The sequence below is a fragment of the Labeo rohita genome, chromosome 10 (genome assembly GCF_022985175.1).
Source record: "Labeo rohita strain BAU-BD-2019 chromosome 10, IGBB_LRoh.1.0, whole genome shotgun sequence".
NCBI lineage: Eukaryota > Metazoa > Chordata > Actinopteri > Cypriniformes > Cyprinidae > Labeo > Labeo rohita.
The window spans coordinates 19,725,266-19,749,722 of NC_066878.1; the positions used below are offsets into that span (position 1 = coordinate 19,725,266).

General features: G+C 40.9%; 1 protein-coding gene across 2 annotated transcripts in view; it reads right to left on the reverse strand.

Moving 5' to 3' along the window:
* Positions 1 to 5,066: 5,066 nt before the first annotated feature.
* The window catches only part of LOC127171652 (fish-egg lectin), a 214,884-nt gene continuing 195,493 nt past the window's right edge, over positions 5,067 to 24,457 (reverse strand). For both annotated transcript variants that reach the window (XM_051120426.1, XM_051120422.1), the window contains exons 2-6: positions 7,033 to 7,084; positions 6,656 to 6,883; positions 6,328 to 6,545; positions 6,045 to 6,172; positions 5,067 to 5,300 (exon numbers count right to left, since the gene is read on the reverse strand). In XM_051120426.1, the coding sequence (XP_050976383.1) occupies positions 5,156 to 5,300; positions 6,045 to 6,172; positions 6,328 to 6,545; positions 6,656 to 6,883; positions 7,033 to 7,084 (771 nt within the window). In that variant the 3' untranslated portion in view covers positions 5,067 to 5,155. The remainder of the gene's footprint in view (positions 5,301 to 6,044; positions 6,173 to 6,327; positions 6,546 to 6,655; positions 6,884 to 7,032; positions 7,085 to 24,457) is intronic.

Below are 24,457 nucleotides of genomic sequence, written 5' to 3' on the forward strand. Positions count from 1 at the left end.
TAATAGTAAAAATATCAGTTCCCCTTCAGTTGTACTCTACAACGTTACGTCATAACTGACATATTTGGAGTCTCACTTGGGAGCCCAATCATCTCTGAGCTATTTGGAAAAGGCCAATGAAAATTGGCAAGTGGAATTTGCATGCCAAGCCACTCCCCCGTACATACAGGTATATAAGATTGCGGCGTGCATCCACTCACTCAGATTTTTGCTTCGGAGCCGATCGCTTCATGAGCTGCTTCTACAAGAAAGAAGAAGATACCTTCATCGATGTGGGAATTTCTCAGCTGTGTGGAACATCCTTTCTTTGCATTCCAGCAGAGAGATCACCCTGCTGCGCTCAGATGAGTGTGGCGGTCCTCCCCTGGGCAATCTAGCCTAAAAGAGCAAATTCCTACAGCATACACAATCGTTGAGAGTATCTTTTTTAAGACGCATCTCCGATCGTGTGCTTTTAGGGAGCGATAGTTTCCTTATTCCTCATCACGGTCACAATCGCTGTCTCACAGGTCTGGGATGTAAACAATGCACGTTGAGATGGCGTTTGTGAATGGGTTATGTCCGCGCTGCGTGGGCATGCCCATTATTATGCTTGGTCATAGCTTACATTTAATATGTGGGCTGCCTTTGCGCTCTACCCTTTCCGGTTTTGTGGGTCGCTAGTCTGCCAAGGCTGCATTAGCTAGAAGCATGGGAGACCTGAGGATTATAGTCTGGTTTGCTCCGCCGGGTAAGCCCCTGCAGAGGTCCAGCTCCTTTCCTCTCGAGTTTCTGAATGTTGATGCCAGTTCATCCTAGCACGAGCCTTGCTTCTCGTTTGGTGCTCATGAGGAACTTAAGATATCTATTGCCACATCAGTGGAGGAGCTATCGTTTTCTGACGCAAGAGAGTCGGAGACTAAGTGGACGGCCATGTTCCTCCGGGCAGCCTCAACTGCCAGGCTGGAGGTTGGGTTCCCCGCCTTCCCTGGGTGTAAAGCAGGGCTCACAGCGCTGCAGGCCATGCCACCTCCGCACTGCACGCCATTGCCCTCCTGCATTATACCAGGCCATGATTCTGACGTGCACAAGGATAGTTCTGACTCGAGGTTGATGGAGGAACTGCATACGGTGACTGAAGGTCTTGATGCAGTCCCTCGGTCAGGTGATGTCCATCTTTGTGGCCTGCCTCTTTGGCGACACTGTCCAGGACCTGGCCCAGCGGTCCTGGGCAGTTCATACACAGCAAAAGAACTTAGAGTGTCCATGGAAGGGCCACGTTTTTGTCTGCCTGTTGCCGAAGGCGCCCCCCGGTGGCCCCAAGAGGACTTGCTCCACTCCCCTTCGGGGGCGTTGAGCTGGCCACACCTAACCCAGAGTTGGGTTACATTTTCGACCTGAAGAACGTGTGCTATTATATTCTGGTTGCCCTGACGCAGATCGTTTTTCGGTCAAAGAGGCTGGCCACAAAGATGGACATCACCTGACCGAGGGACTGCATCAAGACCTTCAGTCACCGTATGCAGTTCCTCCATCAACCTCGAGTCAGAACTATCCTTAAGCACGTCAGAATCATGGCCTGGTATAATGCAGGAGGGCCATGGCGTGCAGTGCAGAGGTGGCATGGCCTGCAGCGCTGTGAACCCTGCTTTACACCCAGGGAAGGCGGGGAACCCAACCTCTAACCCGACAGTCAGGTGATGCTTCCCAGGGACGGCCATACACTGCATTTTGGCAGGGCATAATGGCTGTGATAAACACATTCAAAGTGGAGGGAGCATCCTTTGCTCCAACTTCTCCTGCAAGAAGGAAAGCACAACTCAGACCGAGCATCTCAAGGGGTCCACTTGACAAGAGGAGCATCATACAACGAAAAGACCTCACCTCAGAGCGTATGCCTGCCTTATAGAAGGGACTCTAGCCCGAGTGATAATGTCTATCACGACCTGGGAAAGGCCAGTGAGGTCTACTGCATCCCATCCAGAAGCCAGAAATATAGGTCCACAGATCGGGACGCGGGTGCCAAACTGTGCCCATTCCTGAAAAAAAAGTTCTTCTTCGGGGGAATCTTCCAGAGAGGGGCTGTTGCGAGGAGCATGAGTGTCAGCAACCCAGGTTTCAGATGGGGAATGCTGTCCTCGAGCAGAGGTTGGCCCAGTGGATGGTAGTGCCTCACCTCGGCTTCTTAGTGCCAAGGTGAGCTGTGTCCCCTGGGAGTCAAGTCCTCTCTACAAAGAGTTACTCCTCCTAGGCGTGGTACACAGCGCCTCTATAACAGACATGTGTAGGAGCTGCGGGCCGGGTGACACCCATCACTGCGCAAGATTCTTCTTGCACTGAGCTGTGTCCTCCCGTGTGTTGCAGGTAACTTCAGGTAATTGGCGGGAGAACGACTCGTGTCGGCTTGCTGCGCCATTCCTTACGGATCCGTGCACTTTCTCCCAGTTGTTCCCCTCAGTGAACTCTGGGTCCTCCATTGCCCCGCAGTCCAGATTAGAGCAGAGTAGTCCGTGACTGTGCTCCAACAGGGGGTCTCCTTCGCCCCCTGAAGGTTGTGGCATAATGTCTCAGTTTTTCTCCATGGTTTATTTCACCGTGTTTTCCCTAGTATCTTTCAGATATTTTATTTACCCAGTCTCCACATGGCTTTAAAATTTGTCATTGTGCTCCACCCCCCAACAGTTGCTTCATATACCTGGCACTCCTGGTGGGCCTGTTATCTGGCTTACAGGGCGTTGGGAAGGTTACGTGTTGAGCTTCATTTGTCCTGACATGCTTGCCTGTCTGCATCTGTTCCTCAACTACATAACATGGTTCAGGATTGTGGCATTTTCCAGAGAGACCCCAAATACGTCAGTTATGATGTAACATCGTAGAGTACGACTGAAGGGGAACGTCTCGGTTACACCTGTAACCCTTGTTCCCTGAAGGAAGGAACGGAGATGTTACGTCCTCCTGCCACAATCCTGAACTGCGCTGAATACCGGGATGCGTCTCGGGCTCCTCAGCATAAACCTGAATAAGTGGATGCACACCACCATCTTATATACCCGTATGTATGGGGGAGTGGCTTGGCATGCAAATTCCAAACATGTCAGCTAGGGAACGAGGGTTACAGATGTAACTAAGACAATATTTCAGATCCTACTTTTAACATAATCGACCTATTTGTTACAAAACTCATTGCCCAATTATAAAGTCTTCCTCTAATTCCTAAACTATTAATTTTACTTAATAAACCCTCTCTCCACATGGTATCATAAGCTTTTTCTATATCAAAATAAACAGTCATCATTATTTCTTTCATACTGATTGTCTTTTCTATTTCATTACTTATTTTAAGCATTGCATCTGTTGTTGACCTACCTTTACGAAGTCCACATTGATGACTATTAATGATCCCTCATTGTTCTTTTTTTTGCATACAAATCAAATAGTATCTAACAGATTAACAAGAAATCATTGGAGACAACAAATATTATCAGCAATAATAATGACAATAATAACTATGACAACAAAAACAACAACAACAATAATAATAACAATAATACTATTTATTTCATTTAGATTTGGAAAGGGTGGAGGACAATGAAAAGGGCAAGTGATAATAGTAATTTTAATAATATTATTAAATTTAATTATGTAGTAGTAATAATAATAATAATAATTAAAAAATATATATTAAAAAAATCAGTAATTATTAGGGTTGCCTCTGATCCCTCTGTGGCTACCACATACTTAGTGCCCGACACATTTAGTGCCGGGAAAAGATCCCGTGGGGCAACGGGGCCCAAAGCTCCCCAACCACCCCATCCTTTTTTGTTCTAAAAAAGTATGTAAGTCTTTGAACTATCATTTTTTTCCATCCATTTGCCTAGATGTGACGTCGAGGCTATTGGCCTATAGTTTTCTGGATTTCCAGGATCCTTCCTGGTTTTTGAAATGGCAAAATTACTGCATTTCACATAAATTCTAGTGCCCTTTCCATCATTGAGACATACCAAATTTTGTAAATCGTTAAGTTCTTCTATCACTTCTCCATTTTTGTCTGTATGTTCACTACCCCATAAATTATTATGGACATTAAAGTCTCCACACCATATTTCTGTAAGTTCATTTCTTTGCATAATTTCATTAAAATTCATTATAGTAATTTATTTACATGGATTATAAAAAAAATATTATAAAAGTAGAGTTTTGTTGATAGCAAATTTAATTATACCTTGCTATAACAAAACTTAAGTGTGATCTTAACTAAGACTCTAGAATACAAATAACATCTAGTTTCTTTTCTAAATCACTTAAAAACGTTTTAAATTCCTGTCCATTTGCAATTAAACTCTGTGAGTTCCATTGCAAAATAGTCAGCGACATTCTTAACAGCTATTTGATTCATAGTTTAGTGGATTCATCATTTCACATATAGCCTTGTTTGTAAAGTAGATCTTGAGTAAACAGAGTTTAAACAGAAGCTCATCCGATGTGCACGAACGTCCGTTTCTGTGAATCCTGTGCTGAGCCCGCGCTTGCAGGCTGTACCAGGAAGTACAAACTGGATTATGGAAAGTGTAGTTTTGTGTTTTCATTATCAGCGCTTAAATTAATCAGCTAGGCCTAAACTAAACAGCTGCATTTATGTTATGGCTATGGTCAGCTACTATGCACGTTCTATTGCTTTTGCTTTTAAATGATTATATTTCTTGATAATATAAAATGACTGAAATTACTATATAGAAAGTAATGTGACAGAGATAAAGACACAACCTAAATCAAGGATCGTGTTTGCTCTCTCGAAGCTGCAGAAAGAGTTGCTAGTTTGAAATCTTAAATCCTTCACCGATAACAGCCTCTAAAACTGAAGGCTTTATAAACATAAATAATCTGTATACTAAAATTGTAATTAGATATTAGAAATAAAACATGAACAATGTAAACTCTGTAATTTTCCACAGTTGTGCTGTGTATATCTTGAAACTACCTCACAGTTTGAGAAATGAGACTCAAAAGAAACACAACACTCATGAGACAGATGCTTTTGTAATGCTTTATTGGTTCAACAGCAAGAAAAAGAGAAGAAAAAAGGCAAAGTATAATCAAGCTTTTAGTTTTCTGTTAATTACTGATTACTTTTAAGTTTCTGTGAAAGACTGAGCTCCTCTGTTGCTCCAGAGACAAATTAGAAAGTACATTTACGGATGGAGCCGTCAACACACACGGCCCACAGCACTCCCAGGTCAAAGCTCACATGCTTGTGGCAATTGGGACAAGCAGTCATCTGTTGCCAGTCTGTGCCAGCGGGGTTGGAGCGAGTGACGCCAATTCTGCAATTGACAAACATTATGATTTCTTGAATACAGCATAATCATTCTTGATAACATTCATCACTTTCATTCATCACATTCATCACTTTGTTCAAACAACTTGTAATGATATTTGTAGAAAATGTTTGACTTTCAAAGACACACTATTTCATTGTAAGTCCATTATATATAATGTGAGTACTTACAATCCTTCTGGAAAGAATTAATAGGTGTAATTTCTTAAACTATTGATAAAGAAATCCCTGTCTGCCCTAAAATTTGTATTCTTGGTCTTTTTCCACTTGCCTTATGTTTGAAAACATATGAACAGAAGTTTGTAAACCTGTGTCTTTTGCATGTGAAACGCCTGATTGCCATTCACTGGAAAAGTATCATGGTCCATTTCTGTCACTTTGGATTTAGTATTCTTGTATAGCAATGGAAAGACTAACTTGTAAAAGAGCATAATAGGACACCTTTAATACGTGAATTATGTTTGTTATGACTTATTTTAATATATTTTTTCACTTGCATTGCATTTATATGTCCTGAATTACCATTTTCTTAATGTATTCTACAAAATTTCCTTTTTTTGTGTGTATGTGTATATGTTTTTTATGGCTCTGTTAGGGATAGGATCGGTGTTCTTTGGTTGGTGTTTAGTTACTGGTACAGTATATATGTAACAAATTTTTTTCTTAAATTTTGTAAACAATAAAAAGTATCTAAACAAACAACTTGTAATATTATGACTGTGCAGCTCACCTTCGGTATAACGCCCCTTTAGAATTAACACCAAAGACGCTGCCATCAGTTGCTACTTCAATCATGGCCAGAAATCCAGGAATATTCTCAGAGGTGCCAGACCCAGAACAGGCTTTATTAGACACATCCTGCATGAGACCAAAAGAGACACAATCCAGTCAGTCACATCAAGAATCTTTTTTGCTTTTTTTCTGTTTACACTCCAGTGTATTTCTTTATTTTTAATCTACACTTCGGTGCACTTCAGCTTCTCCAGCTTCTGTATTTAACATCATGTCATTACCTTCCTGATGTAGATTTGGTCATTACTGTTCACTCCCCAACAGCTGTACAGACCACAGCTGTAGTACTTCAGGCTTCCACTAAGTTTAACCCAAGGAGAAATGTGAGTTCGCCATGGCCAGTTGTTGTTAGTATCCATTTTTGAGCAATAGGGGACAGCACCTCTACTGACACCTGCAAGGATCTGGTCACCTCCAGCATCCACCTGTTTGAGAATCCCTAACAACACGGTACAATCAACAGTTGGAATGAAAGAACGTTTAAATAAAAAAAATAAATAATAAAATGATATATTTGGGACCATGGATTTAAACACTGTAACTACTCACCTGGAAACTCAACAAAAGAGCCACCCTTAAGTTTTAAGATTTTGTTCGCTGAATCCACCCCCAGCTGACCAGCAGGACCAACGCTGAAGTGCGTTAGAGATGTGCTGATCTTTGTGAAGACATTATCAATCAGGACAAACGCTTCATTTTTATTGTTCACGCCAACCACAGAGCCTGACCCAGCGTCTATCTGCTTCAGGTTACCACTTACAGTGGTACAGTCAAAAGCTGTAAAAAAAAAAAGTTCAAAATAATCAGTGATTGCAAATACAAATATGTTTAAAATAAATACAAATTAAATATATTTATATTTTTATATAGAAAGTAAACTAGCAAATGTTTTTTTTTTTTTTTTATGTTACTAAAACACAGTTTACCCAGAGTGTGAAGAAACTGGCAGCAGAAGAGTAGCAGGATGCTCTGATAAACCTTTATTGCTCCACGATACAGTTTGTTGTAGGCGACTACCACAAAATTCTCAAGTTTATTCTCAAGGTCATATTTATACAGAATAGATTCATGCAAAATGAAACAGGATGCACTGCACATCCAATCAAAGTACTCACAGGTCAAACAATACCCTGTATGGATATTAAAAAATATAACCAAAAGATGTACGTGCAAGTATAAGTGTACATTACAGTGTGCGCTGAGTTCTAATTTTATCACAGGTGTAAGGGTGTGTTCAAGGTCCAGTTCTTGTTTTGTCTATGTGTGTTCAAGATGTGCACATAACAAAAGGAAATTACCCAATAGCAGTCTTACACAAGAACAGTCAAAAGTGAAGCCAAGAAATAAGAAATATAAACAGACCTGTTCAGAGAAATCATTTGTATACTGTAAGTGAATTCAGCATAATTAAGGATAAAACAGTAAAAAAGTAATTCAATTAAAACAACCTTGTCTTGTTAGGTCAGGATTTAGCACTCAGTGTGGATTCTCCCCTTCTGAGATGCAAATACTAGAATCTTGTTAGTTGGGCCCACAATGATTGCAAACGCCACTGAAGAGTCAAAATGTGTTTTTTGATTGGCCTGAAATGAACAACTGTGCATAATTATTCAGGTTAACTCGTTTTTGGTTAACATTACCTTCAAGCACGAGGAAGAGATAAACAGCCCATCATACGGCTGCAGTTGTTTTGGAACACTTGCTTGGTGTCATATTCAGGAGCAGTGTTCCCTTAAATCTGCGACCACGCACAAGAAATAATATGCTGCTCATAGGACACACCGAAATATGAGTTGGGAAAGCCATTTGATTGAATTCTAGTAATTGAGAAATAATTGCAATGCTTGGACTCATTTGGTGCACATCACTCTCTTTCTATAAAACCTGTATACCGCATTAACCGGTTCTAACTCTATAGCGACACTAACTCTAAGGAAATTAACTTATAGAGTTAGTTAGTTATACAAGTTAACTTCTATAGAGTTAGTGTCGCTATAGAGTTAGAACAGGTTAATGCAGTATACAGGTTTTATAGAAAGAGAATAATGTGCACCAAATGAGTCACTGTAGAAATCGAATACTTTAATGGTTGTGGACAAAATGTCTCAAAACAAGAGCCAACGCAAATGCAATGACGTGAAATAAAACATCATCATGCTTTAAAGAAGAATGGCTTGATAAAGTGGTGGAAATAGCAGGTGATGGGTACAGAACAGTAAGATGTTCACACACACACACACACACACATTTGTTTTTCTTAATTGCAGGGACCTTCTCCCCGCAAGTTCAAGTTTATTCTCAAGGTCATATTTGTGTGACTTTCCGTAGACTTCTATAGTTTTTATACTGACCAAACGATACTGTTTATCCCCTCACCCAACCCTAACCCTAAACCTACCCCTTACAGAAAACCTGTTTGCATTGTTACATTTTCAGATAAACATCATTTACTATTTGTAATCATGTTTTTACATTGTGGGGACCGCAGGCTGGATGGGGGCGTGACGTCACGGTTCTAGTGCTGCGGTGGCTGATGAGAAAAATCGCCATATTGTGAGGCCACTTGTTGTGAAGCGCCGATGAAGTTTTAGTCATGGGAAGAACTTGTTGCGTTGTTGGATGTAATGTCCGTTCGCAGGATCGAATGTGTAAAAAATAGACAACAGACTTTCTTTTTATTGTTTTCCAGCCTGAAAACAGAATGAAGGGAGTCATGTGCCCAATGGATCCAAGTGGATTGGTCACGCACCGCTACTAAAGCCATGAAGAGCTTGGAGGAGAGCAGAGCATGCACAGCACGAACCCCCGTGTTAAAACTAGCCCACCACCATCTAAAGAATTGAGGGAATGTTTCTATTGCCATAAAACAGGCCACGTGATTGCTGATTGTTTAACTTTAAAACGAAAACAACAGCCGAAGCCAGTTGGTTTTGTGAAAACTGTGCCCATGCGTTCTGATAGCATGCAGAGAATTGACGAGTTTGACGAAAGATTTAAACCATTTGTAATGAAAGGGTTGCTGTCAATAAATGGTAGACCTGAAGACCAAAAAGAGGTCCAGATCTTAAGGGACACTGGTGCAAGCCAGTCCTTTGTTATATCTGATGTCATTCCGTTATCAGAACAGACATCTTGTGATTCGAGTGTGCTAATTCAGGGCATTGAGATGGGCGTTGCAAAAGAACCCCTACACTGCGTACATTTACAGTGCGAGCTGCTCACAGGATTTGTTAAAGTCAGGGTACGTTCCTCATTTCCTGTTAAAGGAGTTGCTTTCATTCTTAGTAATGATTTAGCTGGAGGAAAGGTAACACCAGTGGTAAAGGTTGTTGACAGGCCCGATTGTTTTGTTGGTGCAGATGACATTGCTGATGAGTATCCGGATGTTTTTGCGGCTAATGTTATGACTTGCACACAAGCGCAAATAGGCAATGACATTACATTGAACGATTCATTTATATTGCCACTCTTTGCGGAGGAAAGCGTTGTGCCCGAGCCACAAGTTGTGAATGATAAAAAGTCCTGTTACCTGTTACCTGGTACCTGTTATTCGTAAAGTGATGATCGCAGCGCAGTGATCCCTCTTTGGTAAACTGCTTCTTCGCAGCTGAACGTCCAAAGTCTGTAAAAGACAACAAAGCTGAGTATGTTTTAGATGAGGGACTGCTCTTACGTAAATGGAGGCCTATTGCAGGTATGAGTAATGATTGGGATCTTACCTGTCAAATTGTCCTGCTGTCGGCTTACAGACAGCAAGTGCTAAGTTTGGCTCACGATCATTATTTGTCAGGTCATCTCGGAATTACAAAAACGTATTACCGTATTTTGAGGCATTTCTTCTGGCCTGGCCTGAAAAAAGATGTATGCCATTATTGTCGCACTTGTCATGTTTGTCAAGTAACAGGAAAGCCAAATCAAAAGATCCCACCTGCCCCGTTAGTTCTGATCCCCTGTAATTGGTGAGCCATTTGAGCATGTCATTTTGGACTGTGTCGGCCCTTTACCTAAGACAAAGTCAGGAAATCAGTTTTTGTTAACAATTCCATTGAGGAAAATTACTTCTGCTGCTATTGTGAAGTCGCTGATCAAATTCTTCTCCACATTTGGACTACCCAAAATTGTGCAGACAGACCAAGGAACGAATTTTCTCTCGAAACTGTTCACGCAAGTGTTAAAAGCTTTGGGAATAACGCACAGAGTTTCCAGTCCATACGATCCAGAAAGCCAAGGTTCGATTGAACGCTTTCACCAAACGCTAAAATCAATGTTGCGTAAATACTGCCTAAGCTCTGGTAAGGACTGGGCTGAGGGGGTTCCCTTAGTTTTATTGGCATTCGTGAAACTGTTCAAGAATCGCTTGGTTTCAGTCTGGCAGATTTAGTATTTGGACATATAGTGCGTTGCCTGCTTAAAATGTTAAAAGAAGGAATGTTGGATGAAGGGGCATCCTCAAAAGAAAATATACTAGATTATGTTAGCCGTTTCAGAGAGCGATTACACACTGCCTGTACGTTTGCAAAAGAATCATTGGCCGAAGCTCAGAAAAGCATGAAGAAATGCTTTGATAAAAATGCTGTCTCTCGTGTAATTAAACCTGGAGACCAGGTTTTGGTACTTCTGCCCGTTCCTGGTTCTGCTCTGTCAGCCTGTTTTACTGGTCCATATGTGGTATCTAAAAAATTTAGCAACACAGATGATGTAATACATACTCCTGATTGCAAGCGGAAATTTCGAACCTGTCATGTTAATATGTTAAAGCTGTATTGTTCTAGAGAATCACCTGAGAGGATTGCAGAGGAGATGGACTTTGATGGACTGTTTCCACTCCTGCTGTGGTTGTTTCCAGCACCACTACCGATCTGTTATCTCCTTCAAATATTTCAACTCAGATCAGTGTTTCATGTGTAATTATTTTCTTTTGTGGCAAGCAGCTGTGTAATAAGTGGGAAAATGTACATCCAACCAGTTGTTATTGCAAGTAAAGATGTATATTATCCCTAACCCATAATCTTAATTCAAGTGATAAAGGATTTTAAAAGTCTGACAGTAATCAGTGTTGAGTGCTACTGTAAGGTTAACTCTGCCTGGTTTATATGTTTCAAAATGATTAACAGTTGAAAATATTAGAAATTTAGAAAAGCAATCAAAAAGTAATCAAATGTAATAAGTTACATTACTTTAATAAAGTCATTAAAAAGTTACACTACTTATTACAGCAATTTGTAATTTGTAACCTATTACATTTCCAAAGTAACCTTCCCAACACTGTATATGTTACAGAGTGAGGAATGAAGCGTGAAGCGTGCGGATCCATTTGCAAACCTTTATTCCGGGACATTAACAAAGACGTGGTCATAGCAGGCAGGGACAGACAATGGCAGACAGGTATATAGACAGCAAGACAAAAGAGTAATCCGTACCACTGGCGAGGGTCAAACCACGGCGAACATTATCCGATGGGCGAGGCAATAGAATAATCCAGACAGGCGAGAGTCACAAATGGCAGGCACCTCACCGGGGCGGAGCAGACAGGACAGGCAGAGCAGGAGGCGCGGGAGCCCTCCAGGGAGGAGCAGGAGGCGTGGGAGCCCTCCAGGGCGGAGCAAACAGGACAGGCAGGGCTGAGGACCACTACAACAGGACAGACGGACGAGGAACCCTCCATGGCGGAGCAGGCGGACCAGGAGCCCACCGGGGCAGAGCAGGCAGGACAGGCGATGGAGGAGGCGCAGAGACCCTCCAGGGCGGAGCAGGAGGCGCAGGGGCAATCCAGGACGGAGCAGGCACCTGCATCATGGACTGGGACCTGGGGAGAGCAGGGACAGAGGAGGCAGACAGAATAAGGAGAGAAGCAGAGAGTTCATAAGGGAACGTCACCTCCATAGGAGGTTTTACAGCTGATGCTGACACCTCTGGAGGCACTAGCACAGCTTCTCCGGCCGGAGAGGCCTCTGGAGCTGACTCGTGGTCAGACGAGACCTCTGGAGCAGACTTGTGAACAGGCGAGACCTCTGGGGCAGACTTATGAACAGGCGAGACCTCTGGCACAGACTTGGTGACAGACGGGACCTCTGGAGCAGACTTGGGAACAGACGAGACCTCTGGGGCAGACTTATGAACAGGCGAGACCTCTGGCACAGACTTGGTGACAGACGAGACCTCTGGAGCGTAGTGTGCGGCCCACATACTGAGAATGGTGATCGCCATCACACTGGCAGGCATGACGTGACGAGGCTCTGGGAGGTCAGACGAGATGTGACTAGGCTCTGGACAGACAGACAAAACGTGACAAGGCACTGGGTGGTCTGCGAGACGTGACTTGGCTCTGGACAGGCAGACGAAACGTGACGAGACTCTAGGAGGTCGGATGAGACGTAACGGGGCTTTGGGCAGACAGACGAGACGTGACGGGCTCTGGGAGGTCAGACGAGATGTGAGAAGGCTCTGGACAGACAGACGAAACGTGACAAGGCACAGGGTGGTCTGATGAGACGTGACTTGGCTCTGGACAGGCAGACGAGACGTGACTTGGCTCTGGACAGGCAGACAAAACGTGACGAGACTCTAGGAGGTCGGACGAGACGTGACGAGGCTCTGGACAGACAGACGAGACGTGACTTGGCTCTGGGCAGTCAGGCGAGATCAGCTGTGAAGATCAGCTGTGACTGGACTCGGCTCATGAAGGCCAACTGTGACGTGACTTGGTTCACTAAGACCAGCTGTGGCTTGACTTGGCTCAGGATTATCCATCTTGACTTTGCTTGACACAGGAACCACAGCTTTGACTTTGCTTGACACAGGAACCGTAGTTTTGACTTTACTTGGCTCAGGAATGGCAGCTTTGACTTTGAAAGCTGTAACTTGACTTGACTTTGGAAGAGCAGCTCTGACTTGACTTGAAACAGGAAACACAGCTGTAACTTGACTTGACACAGGAACAACAGCCGTAGCTTGACTTGACACTGGAACAGCAGCTGTAGCTTGACTTGACTCTGGAGCAGCAGCTGTAACTTGACTTGACTCGGGAAACACAGCTGCAACTTGACTCGACTCAGGAAACACAGCTGCAACTTTGCTTGGCTCTGATATGGCAGCAGTGACATGACGGAGCTTTGTTTTCACCGCCATTTTGTGCACTGGCACTGTCGCCGCCATGGTATGAACGCGCTCCGGCGCAGCCGCCATTTTGCTGGTTAATTCCTTCAATGAAAAAAGTCTGAATATTGCGAAATGTTCAAATACTCTTGAATGTAGCCCTCGAGGGATCGTGTGCCCTGCTCAAGGGCTAACAACAGTCTTGCAGTGTCCATACTTGGGTGATGTCCTTGTGAAAAGTTGCTGGGTCCTTGTGCGGCCGAGTATTCTGTTACGGAGTGAGGAATGAAGCGTGAATCCATTTGCAAACTTTTATTCCGGGACATCGACAAAGACATGGTCATAGCAGGCAGGGTCAGACAATGGCAGAAAGGTATATAGACAGCAATACAAAAGAGTAATCCGTAACACAGGCGAGGGTCGATCCACGGTGAACGTTATCCGATGGGCAAGGCAATAGAATAATCCAGTAATAATTAATCCATTTTCAGCTTCCCAGCACATCTTCAAAGGGTATGTGTATGTGTATCACTGACCAAAAATAATTTAAGGTGTATAAGACTGATATATCAATATACACATGTGATTAAATGTGATTCGTTTTGTTTCTGCAAGGTATATAATTTGTTGTTTATTACAGCACATTTTAGACACTCAAAACTACTTTATTTTAGTCAGTAGCAATAAGAAGCACAACAACTTCAAGACAACTAGAAGACAACCTGCCAATCAACTTGATGCCTGATGTAAGTATTTGCAAGTGAAATGTCACAACTAATGATAGCATCATATAGGTAAGGGATAATGTATATTTTTTTCTTTCCAGATGCCGGTGTCAAAATGGTATGTATTGCATGGTCTGCAGGTTATGTTTTGAATTAGTTCAACAAGGTTTAGTGTCCTAAAAGTAATTTTAAGGATCCTAAACCTCACACTGATTTTATTTTAAGTCAGGGATGCAAACGAGTTAGCTTAAAGCCCCCCAGATTTGTTTCTGCCCTGAGAAGTGCTGCTTTGGGAGCATTCACTATTTTTACTTTATACTGTTAGTTTGCGTCCCTACTTTCTTGTGTCCTGTTTTCGCAGAATCATCTTAGTAATACAATATTTGCTTTTGAAGGTACCTCTCTGTCCTGGGCTTCATCATAAACATTGACACGTTGATATCGATGGTTCCTGTGCTGCTTGAAGGCCAGCGATATGTCCTGACCTACAGATTCAGCCAGGACCACTTGGAACTCCTGTTTAACTCCATCAGAGCATCCGGTAGGGTTCATAATTTATATTTACCAGCTGCAACACTAAGTGATACGAAGTTTTAGCAAATTGTTGTATTATTGCATTGTTGTATAATTTTTCAGTTTGTCAGTCCATATGTTTTTTTTTTGTTTTTTCATTTCTGGTAAAATATGTTTTCTGAAGACATACACATTATCTGAAAGTGTCACAAACTACTTTGAGTATTTAGAAAAATGTGTTTTACTATCTGTTGGCAGAATTTATACTGCATTTACACTGATACAGTCTGAATTGTTTGATAATACCTGTATATTGTGTATTTTTTTAAGGTGGCTGGAATAACAACCCCAATGCCAGCCAGTTTAAGTATACACTAGTCAACATTTGAAGTGGATCAAAAACTTTCATCAAAGTTGTCCTAAAACCAAAATGTGTTTCTTTCACAATTTATGCATAACATATAAGTCTGTTATTAGTCAATGTTGTCATTAATGAAATGTCATCCTTAATGGCTTTTAATGGTCTCCAGACATGATTGTTTGTCATTAGGTACCAATTGACCTGTCACAGGTGTTCGTAATTGGAAACTGCTCATCATTTAAGGCTCTGAATGCTTCACTTGAGGTCAAAAAACACTGAAAATGCCACATTTAGTGAGATTGCAGGATTCTGACCTTAACAGGGCCATTGGGATGCTGCAAGGAGGCATGACTCAGCGTGAAGTTGCAGACGCAGTGGGGACATCTCAAAGTGTCATTTGAAGAGCCTGGAACAGGTTCAGAAGATTTGGTAGTGTGAGTAGGAAGCACGGTGGAGGCAGACAACGGGTCACAACACCAAATCAAGACCGATACTTGACCCTGCATGCCCGCAGAAATCGTTTCATGCCTGCAGTCAGCCTGCAAAATGACCTTCAGGATGCAACAGGGGTGCGAGTGTCCACACAGACTGTGAGAAGACGACTTCATGAAGTTGGCTTGAGAGCCAGAAGACCAGCTGTGAGGGTGCCTCTTTCCAGAGCACACAAACTGGCACGTCTGCAGTGGGCCAGAGAACACCGCAGGTGGACACTGAATCAGTGGGGTACAGTGCTTTTTACAGATGAGTCCCGGTTCTGCGTGAACTTCCTAGACAGGCGTAGGAGGGTCTGGCGTCGTCCTGGGGAGAGAAATTTGCCGCAAAATGTTGTACAGCATGACCGTATTGGCGGATCATCAGTCATGGTATGGGGAGGCATCTCCATGGGTGCAAGGACAGAGCTTGTCATCATTGAAAATGGCAGCCTGACAGGCCAAAGGTACAGGGATGAAATCCTGAGACCAGTTGTGCGGCCGTATGCTGGTGCAATGTGGCCAGAATTCGTGCTAATGGATGACAACGCCGGCCCACATCGAGCAAGACTGGTGCGGAATTCTTGGAGGAGGAGGGCATCTCAAGAATGGAGTGGCCAGCCCGGTCACCTGACTTGAACCCCATTGAACACATTTGGGAGCAGCTACAGTCAAGAGTGCAAGCACGCCAGGTCCCTCCAGGAACCCGTGTGGAGTTGCGAACAGCGTTGCTGGAGGAATGGCAAGCCATCCCTCAACAGAACATCCAAAACCTCATCTCAAGCATGCATAGGCGATGTGAGGCTGTGATCCGTGTCAGAGGTGGTAACACTGACTACTGACTGGTTCTCTCAGCACATTATGTTTGTTGTTTCTCGTTCTTGACTTGTTTTTTACATTCGTTAAACCATTCAGTTCATGTTTGTTTTACAGTACGAACTCAGATTTTTGATCTGCTGTAACGTGTGCAATAACATCTTGTTTTTTTGAACTGAAAAAGCTTTCTTTCCTGTTTTGCGTCCTACTTCAATCTCTGACACTCCACACAGAGTGACTACAGTACAGTAACAGTACAGTATCCAGTGCATCACCATTATGACCATTGTGCTGGCTCCTTAAGGCACTCCAAAGGCACTGCACTGCAGGAAAAAATGTTTAAGAGGCATTTCTAGTCAGTTGTGACTTCAGGTGAATCACAAAAGTACTGAACAACCAACAGTTTTTTGATGCACTGTTGTCGTCATGAGTGTGTGACAAGGCACTTCACGCCTTGTGACAAATAATCATGTCTGGGCACCATTAAAAGTGATGAGGCATGAAATTCCATTGATGACAGCATTGATTAATAGCAGACTTACATGTTAAACATGAATTTTGAACAATACCCCTTCTTGTTTCAGAACAACTTTGATTAACATTTTTGATCCACTTCAAATGTTGACTACTGTATATTTAGAAAGCTGATGGCCCGGTGCGGAGTTGTGAAGCCATGCAGAGGCAATTTTACAGCACAGGATGAGACTGAGACCCTACCAGCGGTTATCGACACCTCTACAAGCCTGTCAGCTGTAGATATGTCCTCTGCAGCAGGAGGAGAAGAAGATCTTCCCTCTCCGTTTGCTGACATTCCTGCATTGGTACATGACCACAGTTACCTTCCCGTCCGCTTCAATGGTCTTGTGGACAATGCTCTCGTGTACATTTCAGGTAAAGGCTGACTGAAAGTCGATTTAGCCTATAACCGATAGTGCCAATAGTCAAATCGGTGGGAAAATAATCTGACCATAGTTCAAAAAGAGAGTTGTCCCCTTAATTTCCCCATTCTTATTGATTATTATTACTGTTGTTGTTGTTGTTGTTATTATTATTAGAAGTTACGATGTTATTATACTAACTCAAATTTCAGGATTTGTTGTGCGAAGGGCTCTGAAGAAGCTGTCCTGTGATGTCTGCTGTGCCAGCCTGGTGACAGACGCTGCATCTGCCATCAAGGACCAGAGTTACCACCTGCTGTCTCTGAAAAACAATGGAGGCCTGGTGATTCCCTCAGAGGGAACAGTGAGGGTCGTCAGGGCAGCAGAGTGGGTCATTCGCCAGGCATCAGCGAGTTTCAAACGATCACAGCCCATCAAACAACTGGAGGCCATGTACATTGTACGGAAGAGGATCGGGTGAGAGGATGTGTTTGCGCTCGGGGAGCACATCAGTGAAACACAGTATGGCATAGACAGCCACCACCATACACTGTTGACATTAGTTGTTTCCCTGTTTTTTAAGCTAAGGCTACACCACATAGCGAAATTGACTACACTTAGCTTACAAAGCAACAACATGCGACAGAAACTCAACAAATCAGTCCTTTTCAAAGGGCATTAGTCCAATGTGGGTCTCTGGTGGGTCTTCCCGTGAGGATGGACACTGGTTACAGCGGCCCTCACAACCCACCCCCACCCTCCCCCTTCCCATGAGGATGGACACTGGGTTACAGCGGCCCTCACAACCCACCCCCACCCTCCCCCTTCCCGTGAGGATGGACACTGGGTTACAGCGGCCCTCACAACCCCACACCACCACCCCACCCCTTTCAAGTGTACATATTGTATGTAGTTCTCTGCAAACCTATGGCGGCATCATGCCTTCAGTGTGCATATTGTATTATTGACTTCCTGGCCTGCACAGCCTAGCGACCCACAACCTGCCAACCTATTCACTTATCACTTCATCATCACTTATCAGGACCAGCCGGATGAGGACCAGAACCAGCACCACTGGGACACCTTCGTTACTTCGCTAAATTTTTAATGAAAATGTAAAAAAAAAAAAAAAAAAATCCATCAAATGTCTCTAACACCTCTGTCCAAACATGGAAAAGATAATGTCAAACAAACTTTTATATTTTATGTTAAAAATATTTTTATTAACAATTTGGAAGTATGGGCTTTAGTTCTTTGTGCTGTGTTATTGTCATCACTGTACAGGGTGGGGATTTCAACATGCAGCGTTTCTTGATGTATATTTGTTAAGGGAAATCTTGTAGGCTTAGTATACCTATTCTAGAACATTATTCTATTTTTTAGAACATAAGATAATTATTCAAAAGTATTCAGTGTCATAACTACATATTTGACGTTTATAATAAATCAAACCGTTTGAAAATCGGTTAAAAATTGAGCACGTTATGGCTATTTAAAAATTACATGTTTTACTATCAACACAATATTTTGGGTGAGCGAGCAGCCTGTGGTAAGATGGCCGCCATATGCGGACGTTCGACTCCGCTGGCCAGCAACGCAGACGAGACATCTAGTCATTCTATATATATCTATGGTTTCGAACGCAGCCAGTGAGATGTGAATGTCAAAGCGACCTCTGGTGGCAGACAGACTGACGTTCAGGAGTGGGTTCGTGAGAGTATATACCCAGCAAACACAAAACGTTTTTACAACTTTTCACAACGTTGTATTTTGGTTGCAATTAGGTAATGTTGTAGTACAACTTTTTAAAAACGTTTTTTTAAGTAAAAAAATATGTAACCAAAATAAAACGTTTTAGAAACGTTGTAAAAATACCAACCTGGAACGTTTTCTTTAAGTAGTCAAAAAAAAAACGTAAATATCACGTTCGTCTACTACGAAAATGAAACCAGACCAAACTACAACTTTCGGGGGGACGTTTTATTTAGGTGTTAAAATAACGAAATATGCACGTTTTAAAAACGTCATGAAAGTACCCAAAATACAACCTTGCAAAAACTACGTTCTTAAAAGTACTTGAAAAAGGTATTTAAAATGATTTAAAAGTAATAGGTGAATCCTTACTTTCAGTTGTATTTGCTCGTTTAATAATATCACGTTCAACTACGACGAAAATGAAACCAGACCAAACTACAACTTTCAGGGGACGTTTTATTCAGGTGTTAAATTAACGTAATATGCACGTTGGAATAAGACGTTTTAAAAACGTCATAAAAGTACCCAAAATACAACCTTGCAAAACTGTTCTGTTTGTGTAAAAATATCAGTAAAATAAGTGATATTTTAACATTAACTCGATTCAGTGACTGAGTAACAGATAGCCTGAGCAATATCAAAAGGACTTAAAAGTAATATGTGAATCCTTACTTTCAGTTGTCTTTGCTCATTTAATAATACCGTATATTCATATATCACGAGCTAACAGCTCAGTGTGTAAACCAGTCTATGGAAAGGTGGGAGAAAGGTATTAACAGCTAGATGAACAGAAATGATTGGTTGGTTAAAAAATATTTATTTTTTACAAACGTCATGACAGTATGCAACCGTGCCAAAACTCCCATTGTACGTGATGTTTGTTTTTTAATGTGTTTTGCTATAGATAGACTACTTTTATTCTACACTTTGTTTACAATTTCTGGTATGTTTTTCGTTAGGTAGTTAAATAAGTAAATAAATAGAATTTCTAAAGCTATTATTATATTATATTATATTATATTATATTATATTATATTATATTATAATTATAACCTGTTATAAACTGACTTCAAAAATAGTTTTATATTCTCTGCTAATATGCTTTTATATTCTCATTCCACTTACAGTTTGATTACCTACATTAGGCCTACACTATCCACTTACACAATACGTTATCAAGTTTCAAGACATTTTATCTGTCATTCTGACATCTGTACGTTGTACTTCATGTATGTATTAATGTAAACGCTACATTTTAAACGGACGCGCGCTTTGAACGTTCGAGTTGTATTTAAACTGGAGCGGAGAGAGAGTTACCATGGAAACGGGGAAGCAGCTTAACTGACAAGCGGCGAGTCTCCGTCTGTCACACTGCTTTACGGTAAGTTTTGTCCCTAATAAGACAAAAATAATACATACAACAGTTCCTAACACTTTCTTACATGTAATAGACACGTTTCTGTTGAATATTTACTTTATAGAAATGGTTTAGTGTCTTCGGGAAAAGTCCGTTAGCATCTCAACCGTTAGGCTAACTATAAGATGTAGGCTAACTGTAGAGTTTAGCTATTATTTCATAAAGTTTTCGCTTGTAGTCACATATTATGTGTAGATGACAGTTTTTTTTATATAGTTTTGTAAATATTGCTGGCAATTTGTCAGTGGATGAACGGAAGTAAACGATTTAACCTAAATGTATGGGCTGTACTGTTAATCGGTGACGTCACTTACATGGAGGTGAAAATTAGCTCAAATAATTTTAAACACGTTTTGATCACACTAAAAACATATTAAAAAATTGTACTGTGATTTTAGGAGCGTCAGTAAGTTATGTATTATGTAAGAAGGATTTGACTTCCAAACAAACTGTAATGTGATACTGTATGAGGATTATTTTCTGCATTTCACCTATTTCACAGATTCCAGTTTGTTTATTTCTAATAATGCTGACCTTGTATATTACATATTGTTGGCTCTGTGACAAATTGTTTATGTTTCTAACATTAGATTCTTTCTTGCTGATGGCAGTACTGCAGTAGAGGTGGAGCAGACCTCCTGTTGAAGAGCATCTCCAATGTGCTATGAACCATCTGACTAGAAAGTAAAACCTCAAACATACATTACCATTTATTACGTTTTTTTTTTAAGTATATATCAATTAAATATACTTTTTTATCTTGTATGTCCTACAAGGCCATCTCGTTTAACTCATTAAGGACACTTGGTATACAGCAACCTACAGAGGGGCCCAACGTAATGAGAAAACAAGACGCAGATAATAATATCAATATGTGAATCTAAGAGACTCATTTTATATTTATAACAATCATTGTTGATGTTAAAATTGTATTTCAGGGCAGTTTGTGAAGACAGATAAACAAGAGATGCTGTGTCAACCTGGACAGAAGTCAGTTTCAGATCCACCTTCCACACCAGACTTCTCATATGGATTGCTGTCTACTAGCATATTATTTGTTCTCCTCAAAATTTAGTGCATGCAGACATTACTCAGGAACATGAACACAAATATTGCAAGAATAGGGAATGTGCCGTATTTCAGGTATGAAGGTTAATTGCTCCTAAGCGTTAAAAAAATTATTTTTACTGTTTTTTTTTTTTCCCCAAAGCACCTATAAGCCTGGATCTCACGAGTCAGAGCTGAAAACCCCTGGTTTAGATAATTCACTTCTTTACAACCTTGTTTCTTTTTGGGGTTGTACTGAATTCTGTGACCCACCTAACTTTGTGAACCTAGGCACCGCATTGAGCTAATCTGACCTACTACTAAACCTGACCCTCTAGTCCTACCATTTTTGCCATATTGATTACCATTTGTATAACCATAGTTAAAACTATGTTTTTGAAGCAAAATTATTTTTAATTTGTGGTTACCATAAAATATTTTAAATGTTTCTAAACTACCCTCGGCACTAGAGTCATATAATTTGGTGGGTCACAGAATTCAGCAACTGAATGAATCAGCACTAAAAGAGTGGTTTTCTAAGTCATTAAGACGGTCTCTTGCTGCCACCTAGTGGCATAATAATGTAACTTACAATTAAAGCACTGAATAATCGCTACCTAAATACATTTTTCAAAATCTCAAGGTATTCCAGTATTATAAAATATTATTAATTGAACAACAATAGCCATTATAAACTGTATGTATTATATATTATTTGAACAAGTTCTAAATTGGATGCCATATACCTGTAATTTGTGCTAATAAATCTCTAACAATATAATAATTAGTTTTAGTGCAAACGAGTAATAAGATTGCAGTGTGATTATTATGATAACTGCAATAAAATAATTTGTAACTAGCTGAAATTGAATACATTTTACAAATGAAATGTTGCTTTTTTTCTGTTAAAATATGCATTGAAATTTCTTGGACATTGCCAGTCATTGCATAATTTTCATATGTTGTACTTTATTTGAAACCATTATGCTTTATTGGTGTATATTCATGCATTTGTCTTGTTTATTGGGTTATTTATTTATTTTTGTGAACTACCCATATCACATTACTTTTTATATTTCGTGAATAAATACGACGAGTGCTAATTTTTGTGTAGTATAAAGTATTAGGCCTACATATGTTAACCTAGCCTTATAAAACCAACGAAGGCAGCAATGCTACAAGGTAAGGTGAAATGTAAATAAGTGCTTTTACGATCAATAGTCAGATTTAACACTTCAAAGAAAAATTTTGATGGCAACATGTAAAGTACCAGTTTGGACGTGGTAAGTACGTTATAAATACGTTTTTTTTTTCAACGTTGCAAAAACGTTTTTACAACGTCTCCTTCCAACGTTTTAAAAATGTTATAAAAACGTTTTTGCAACGTTGTGAAAAAACGTATTTATAACGTTTAAAAAACCCGACATTTGTCATATTAAATACGTTGGAAAAAAATGTTATTACAACCTTTTTACAACGTGAAAAAAAAAAAATTTATAACGTTGTGTTTGCTGGGTATATGTATATATATTTTGCGATTTGTTCTGCAGCATGATAAGTTTCATGTTTACACCACATACAGTAGGAGAAACAAATTTTAAAAAATACCTCTTCCTTTTTGAATTAAGCAGATTAATTATGCTCTCTTGAAGCTGCACAAATACAAGTTGCTAGTTTAAATCCTTAAATCCAGCCCTGCTGAAAAATCAGTGTAGTTTATGCTGGTTAGTGCTGGTCCAGGCTGGTTTATGCTGGTATAGTGCTGGTCCAGGTTGGTTTATGCTGGTATAGTGCTGGTCTATGCCGTTTAGTGCTGGTATAGTGCTGGTCTAGGCTGGTTTATGCTGGTATAGTGCTGGTCTATGCTGGTTAGTGCTGGTACAGGTTGGTTTATGCTGGTATAGTGCTGGTCTATGCTGTTTAGTGCTGGTATAGTGCTGGTCTAGCTAGTGGACCAGCATATCCATGCTGTTCTCAAACAAAATGGAGCTGGTGATGCTGGTTCACCAGCATGCTCTTGCTGGGACAACTTGATAATGAAAGTTCAAAACTGAACTGTTGTTTTTAAAGACTTTTTACACTTATCTGGGAAGTCACATATGTCCAAATCCAGCTCTCAGTCACTGATTTCAAAAAGTACACATAGCAAGAGGTATGTTACTCCAGTGAGGACCATGAAATATTATTGGGGACTTGTAATCCAAAGGTTGCGGGTTTGAGTCTCAGTTCTGGCAGGGATTGTTGGTGGGGGGAGTGAATGATCAGAGCTTTCTTTTACTTTAATACCACGACTAAGGTGAGACCCTTGAGCAAGACACCGAACCCCCCAACTGTTCCCTGGGTGCCGCAGCAATATGGCTGCCTACTGTTCCGTGTGTGTGTGTGTATGTGTGTTCACTATTGTGTGTGTGCACTTGGATGATTCTTTTCTTTCTGCATGCAACTGATGAAATAGAGTTAATTCAACCAAAGTCAATGGCTAAGTGCCCAACTAAAAGGAACAGTAATTACCACAATGGTAACAGACTTTAGCAGCCTTTGTACATGTACGATATGAAAGAAATAAAGCCAAACTGGTTTGCAATAAGTGAGTGTGGTAATTCTGTTTTTGCAGTTGTTTAATCATTCTCTGGTGAGATAGTGATTATTTCTATGGCTGTGTTGGTATTTCTGCTCACCTCTTCACACTTTTTTCTGTTCTTGCTGTTTCTCTTATTCTCAGTGATGCTGATAGTAAATATGACCAAAACAGGTTATTATTTTTTTATATATAAATAATAATAAAATCACCCACTTGATTTTGTAACATTTTACATGATTTTATGATTATTTGACGCATTACTATTTAATCACATTTTTTCATTTTATAAAATTAAGTAAATTATATAGAATTCACTATTTCAGATTCCGAATCTGAGACAAAGGAGATATGACATCAAAAAGCACTGGGGATATATTTGCTTGCTATTTACAGTCTCAGAGTGTTGCGTCTCTGTGTATTGATGGCCAAATGTACCAAGCTGCCGTTTCGGGCATCACCACAGCTGCTTCTCAGATATGAGTTTTAGGGTAGGAGACAGGACAAAGACAGGACAAAGACATTTGGAAAGGAGAAGGGCTGCTATATGGCCGTTAACTCTGATGTTAATTTAGATGGATATGTGCTATATAGGTGCATTTCAAGTGTTTATGAGGAGTGTGGAAGTATTATCTTGCTTAGATAATGCATGACATGGAGGAGCCCGTGCAACCCCTTGCAGGAAAGAACTTAAAA